This window comes from Lepus europaeus, chromosome 19, assembly GCF_033115175.1.
Source record: "Lepus europaeus isolate LE1 chromosome 19, mLepTim1.pri, whole genome shotgun sequence".
In the NCBI taxonomy this organism is placed as follows: domain Eukaryota; kingdom Metazoa; phylum Chordata; class Mammalia; order Lagomorpha; family Leporidae; genus Lepus; species Lepus europaeus.
In genome coordinates, this window is record NC_084845.1 from 58,442,923 (window position 1) to 58,449,051 (window position 6,129).

The window sequence follows — 6,129 nt, forward strand, 5'->3', positions numbered from 1 at the left end:
CAGTAGCCCATACGAGTGCCAATTCAAGCTCCGGCTGCTCCACTTTTTTTTTTTTTTTAAGATTTATTTATTTATTGGGGCCAGCGCTGTGGTGTAGCAGGTGAGGCCACTGCCTGGAGTGCTGGCATCCCACACGGGTGCCAGGTAGAGTCCCAGCTGCTCCACTTCCGATCCAGCTGGCCTGGGAAAGTGGTGGAAGCTGGCCCAAGGCCTTGGTCCCTGCACCTGCACGGGAGATCCGGAGGAGGCTCCTGGCTCCTGGCTTCAGGTTGGCGCAGTTCCCGCCATTGTGGCCATTTGAGGAGTGAACCAGCAATGGAAGACCGCTCTCGCTCACTATCTCTCTTGCTCTCTCTCTGCCTCTCATTCCCTCTCTGTATAACTCTGACTTTCAAGTAAATAAATAAATCTTTTTTTAAAAAGCAGACATTAAAGTTTAAAAAAAAAGATTTATTTATTTGAAAGACAGAGTTAGGAGGAGACAGACAGATGGATCTTCTATCCACTGGTTCATTACCCAAATGGTAGCAACAGCCAGGGCTGGGCCAGACCAAAGCCAGGAGCCCAGAGCTTCATCTGGGTCTCCCACATGGGTACAAGGGCCCAAACACTTGGGCTATCTTCTACTGCCTTTCCCAAGCGCATTAGCAGAGAGCTGGATCCTAAGTGAGGCAGCTAGAACTTGAACCTATGCCCAATACCCGTGTTACAGGTAGCAACTTTACCTGCTACCCCACAGTGACAGCCCTGGCTTGTGGAAAACCAGTTTCAAGAATTAAGTTCTGGGGCCTGTTATGGAGTAGTGGGTAAAGCCACTACCTATAACACTGACATCCATCGGTTCAAGTCCCAGCTGCTCCACTTCTGACTCAGCTCCCTGCTAACGTGCCTGGGAAAGCAGTGGAAGATGGCGCAAGTGCTTGGGCCCCTGCCACCCATGCGGGAGACCTGGATGAAGCTCCTGGCTTCTGGTTTTGGCCTGGCCCAGCTCTGGGGCAGTTGCAGCCATTTGAGGAATGAACCAGTGGGTTGAAAATCTTTCTCTGCACCTCTGTAACTCTGCCTTTCACATAAAATAAATCTTAAAGCGTTCTTTTTTAAAAAAGTTCTGTGGAAATGGTTTTCCATGTATCTTTATTGCCCTAATACAAAGTCGCATCAAGAAAGTATGCTGAACAAAGAGTAAGTTCTCAAAAACAGGAATGATGGCTCTCAGAGAGACTGTGTATCTTAAGCCAAACTGTATTTTTTAAAAAAGCTTCATTTATTTATTTGAAAGGCAAAGTTGGTTCACTCCCCAAATGCCTACGACAACCTGGGCTGGGCCAGGAGCCTAGAATTCAGTTTGGGCATCTGCACGTGGGTGGCGGGGGCCCGAACGTCCAAGCTCTCGCCAGCTGCCTGTCGGGGTGCACATCAGCAGGAGGGGAGCGGGACCGGAGCCCAGGCCCCCTCCTCCGGGACGTGGGCATCGCAGGCGGCGTCGGCTCGCCTGCTCCAAACGCCTGCCCCCTGTACTTGGGTAACCACCTGAGAAGCTTCCCAAGCCACAGGTCTGTGGTCTCCACGAAAAGAATGGCGTCCCAGGAGCGCGGCGCTGGCGGCCCGTGTCCCCAGGGGCCGTCTGACTGCGCCGCGCGTGTCCAGGGCCGGCGGCTGAGACGGCAGGGGTGGAGGTTCCTCACGCGCAAGAGGAACGCGCTGGACACGAGCGTCGTCCTGGTCAGCTTCGTCATCCTGGCGCTCGACCTCAGGCGGATTTCTCTGCACAGGACCCACATGGCCCAGCGCCGCCAGGCCCGGGACAGGTAGGCGGGCGCCACGGGGTCCACGCACGGGTCCTCCAGGGGGCCGCGTGCATGCGAACAACACGAGAGCTTCACGGAGGTCGCTGGCAGGGCTCGTCTAGGGGGACAGAGTGTGTGTGTTCGTGGCGCCGCGGTGTGCGCGTCACACGAGGTCACGGACAAGTTCTCACGTGCGCACGCCTGGCTGGGGAGCCGCCGTCCCCTGCTCAGGTCAGGGGCAGAGAGCCGGGACCAGCGCAGCGGACAGGGCGGATCCGGGGTCTCTGGGTGGAGGGCACGCGCCCAGGTCTCTCCGGGGTCGTTCTCAAGGCAATGCGCGGCTTCATGCCCCGTGGCGAGGCGGGCGAAGTGGCTGCTTAGGACCCCAGCATCCCATCCGTACAGGCCGGGGTGAGTCCACTGCTCTGCTCCTGATCTGGCGCCCTGCTAATGCGCCTGGGAAGGCAGCAGCAGATGGTCCAGGTGCTTGGACCCGGCCACCCACGTGGGAGACCCGGATCCGTCCAGCTCCGGCTCCTGGCTCCTAGCAGCAGCCCAGACCTGGCGGTTACCTCCATTTGGGAAATGAACCATGGATGGTAATCTCTGCCACTCAGCCTTTCAAGTACATAAATCTTAAACAAAAATAACTTTAATATTTCATTTATAAGGCAGAGAGATCTTACATCATTGACTCACTCCCCACATGCCTACAACAGTGAGGGCTGGGCCAAGCAAAAGCCAGGAGTTGGGAATTCAATCTGGGTCTCCCACGTGGGTGGCAGGGACCCCAGCACTTGAGCCATTACTGCAGCCTCCAAGGATGTGCGTTTAGCAGGAAGCTGGATTAGACGTGGCGGAGCTCGGAGGGGCGTTGTCCCGGAGTTGTCACTGCCTGGGACGCCCACGTCCCTGCTGTAGTGCTGGAGATGAAGGTAATCAGTGCTCACGTTCTGCTTTTCAAAAAAAAAAAAAAAAAAAATTTTTTTTTTTTAAATCTTTCTAAACCTTGTATTAAGAATAACAGGAGCCAGGACTCAAACCAGGCACTCCGATATGGGACATGGCATCCGAAGCAGCGACTTAACCCCTGCACCGAACCCCGCCTCCAATACACGGCCACTTACTAATATTCTCATATGCACTCGGACAGCAGGGCCCCCTGGCACGAGTTCTCACACCGGGCGTTCAACCTGACAGGCCTCAGAGGGGCTGTGGTCTGGTGGGGGAGGGTCCAGGGAATCCGGGGCGGGGGGGGGGGGGTACCCGCTTCATGCTGGGCAGCTGTCCTCGCTCCTTGGTACAGGTTCATCAGCTTCCATGAGGCAGTTCAAGTGGACTCTGCGGTCACTCACCTGGTGGGAATCCTGGTTCTGCTGGCCACGGTTCAGCTATGGGACCTGCTGCATCACAACGCCCGGCTGCAGGTCATCAGCAGAACCCTGAGCAGAGCCTGGGACGAGGTGACCGGCTTCCTGCTGATCATCCTGCTCCTGCTCACTGGCTACGCGGCCGCGGTAAGCCCTGGGCTCCGCTCTGGGACACTGGTCACTTCCTTACAAAGGGTGGTAGAGAAAGCAGCACTGGCTGAAGTCCCATGCTCAACTAGTAGGACTTAAACCCATTTTGTCTCCTTGCCTCTAAAATGGGGACAAAATTTAGTTCACTGGATGTGAAGTCAAATTCATATGAAAACACTAGTTACAAGGGGAATCTTGGGTGGCATAATAATTTGGCCCCTATCTTTTCCTTCCCCTGGTTCTGTGTTGGCCCCCTCACCAAGCCCCTCGGGTCAGAGCAAATTGCAGCAGCACCCACTGACAGCTTCTCTCCCATTCAGTTTCACGTGCTGTTTGGATGGAAAATCTCTGACTACCGGACTTTTGTCAACTCGCTGGTGACTGTTGTTGGTCTCCTCATGGGAATTTCTCACCACAAAGAGGTAACAAATCCTGGTTTCCCTCGAGGAGGGGCTTGCTTTTGAAGGCAGCTGTGGAGTAAGATACTGGAGTATCATTGCACACCAGTGTTTAGACCTCTGCCATTCTGTGCGCGCTACGGCTACACCAGCCTGTGGGTGGGCACTGCTTTGAGAAGTCTGTGCTTTCTCAAGCACTTAGTCCTGTTTTCCTCACTTCGTATTTTTAATAATTTATTGATTTGAAAGGTAGAGAGAGAGACCTTCCAACTGCTGGTTCATTAGCAGGGCCCACCTTCCACAGTTTTCCTATCAGTAGGGTGCTGGATCAGAAATGGAGCAGGGCCCAGCGCTGTGGCACTGGTTCATGTCCCAGCTGCTCTTCTTCCAATCCAGCTCTCTCCTAATGGCCTGGGAAAGCAGTGGAAGATGGCCAAAAGGGCTTAGGCCTCTGCACCCACATGGGTGACCCGGATGAAACATGCCTGGTTTTAGTGGAGCTGTACAACATGAAGGGAAAGGGAGGAGTTTTATATCACGCTCAGGCTACCCAAATTACTTGGTTAACCTGGACTCGTTTGTTGAGCACGTCTAAGCACGTACAGGGTAGTGCTGGGAAACACTGTCGGACACTGCCTTCGGGGAGGTGTTCAGTCGTCACCTCTGAATTGTGGAGTGCCCTGATGGCAACAATGACTGGATCACCAATCCCTCATTTAAAAAGCAAACAGGAATGCTATGGGAACCACTGTAGTAGGCCCAAAATTTGAGAAAATATCTCTATACACGAAAGTAAATAATGACAGAACTCAGTATTTTTATCTTTAAAAATAATTTAAAGACAAAGCCTGCCAGGGATAGACGTTAAGCCTAGCAGTTACCATGCCCACATACAGCATCACAGAACTTGGATTTGGTTCTCAGCTTCAATTTGAGGTCTGCTAATGCAGACCCTGGGAGGTAGCAGGTAATGGCTCCAATAACCAGGCTTCCTACCACCCCTGTGGGAGACCAGGACTGAACTGCCAGCTCCTGGCTCCAGCCCTCCACTGGTGTTTAAGGCCACGTGGGGAGTGAACCAGTGGATGGGAGCACTCTCAAGTAATAAACGCATATCAGCTTTCTATGCCCAGCCAGTTCAATTCTGCTAGAATGTTTCTGTGCAGAGAAGGTGCCTGGTACAGCACAAGGTTTTCATTGTCCCTCCTACTGGAACACATTTTATTCTCTGTGTGTTTGCTACCCCCTAGAAGCTTCCATATGTAGGGGTATTTTCCCAAACCGCCAAAACTCACATGGGCTTTCAGTCATTTACAGCTCCACCGCAATTTAACTGTTTTATTCAAATCAGTTAGCTGAACACCCTTACAGTCACCCCTGTTCTGCCCATTCCTGTTCTCCTTGTCTTACTGCCTCCCTCCTGGTTCCCGCTGGGTAAAGGCTTTCTTAGGAACACATCCCCAGCCTTAGCATACGCGTGTACGTTATGTTTATACACTCAGCTGTCAGCTCCTCAGGTGTTCCTGTGCTCTCCCCAGGTTATTGCTTTGGACCCAGTGCTGGGCTACTTCCTGATCCTCACCAGCACCATCCTGATGGTACTTGTGGTCATCAATCTTTTTGTTTCTGCTATTCTCATGGCCTTTGGAAAAGAAAGAAAGTCCCTTAAGGTAGGCAACCTTCTTCTCCGTGAGTGAAAACTAGCGATTTTGTGCCCTGGAAAGACCACCTGAGTGTGCGCCTGTGAGAACACAGGCCCAGGGTGCTGACTTTCCTGCACCCGTTCTCCTAGAAGCCAGCTCACCGTGACGTGCTCTAAACAAACAGCTGCCTCGACTGTTAAGTACTGGAAACTCTCTGATGCTGGACAGTCCATCATTAAGGAAACAGCATTTTAATACTTCCTGTGCATTTACTTGGTATCTATCTTTGGTCCTTTTACTCCAGCAGTAGAAACAATCTGAATTTCTTCATTTTTCTCCTTTTGTCCTCAGCAGACAGAAACTACACTGATAGATATGCTGCTACAGAAGCTCTCGAGTTTGTTAGGAATCCGGTGGCACCAGAATCCCTCCCCGGAGAAGCAGCCATGACAGCAGTGGGTACTGACTGGAGTCCTAGAAGGTGAGCTATCTTGTTATTACTGCTTAGTGTCTTGTCTTCAGGGTGCACCTAGAAAATTATAGGTGCATATAAAACACTTTATTCTACATTCTGTACGTTAGTGAGGAATCGGAATTCTCATGGCTCCAAGTTCTTGCTTGTGGCTGTTGATACTGTCAGGAAAACACCACCGGTGCTGCAGGACGGCTGTGGGAACCAAAGAAGGTTCACTGCCCACTGAGAAATAGCCAGATGCTTGTGGCACATCTGAGCTTCAGCAGACACGGAGATGAGCCTGAGGGAGCTGCAGGAAGGGGCTGG

General features: G+C 52.4%; 1 protein-coding gene across 1 annotated transcript in view; it reads left to right on the forward strand.

Moving 5' to 3' along the window:
• PKD1L3 (polycystin 1 like 3, transient receptor potential channel interacting) overlaps positions 1-5,798 on the forward strand; it is an 81,501-nt gene extending 75,703 nt beyond the window's left edge. Inside the window, exons 27-31 of the mRNA XM_062176036.1 lie at positions 1,648-1,808; positions 3,094-3,304; positions 3,628-3,729; positions 5,244-5,375; positions 5,703-5,798. Coding sequence (XP_062032020.1) covers positions 1,648-1,808; positions 3,094-3,304; positions 3,628-3,729; positions 5,244-5,375; positions 5,703-5,798 — 702 coding nt within the window. The remainder of the gene's footprint in view (positions 1-1,647; positions 1,809-3,093; positions 3,305-3,627; positions 3,730-5,243; positions 5,376-5,702) is intronic.
• The last annotated feature ends 331 nt before the right edge of the window (positions 5,799-6,129 follow it).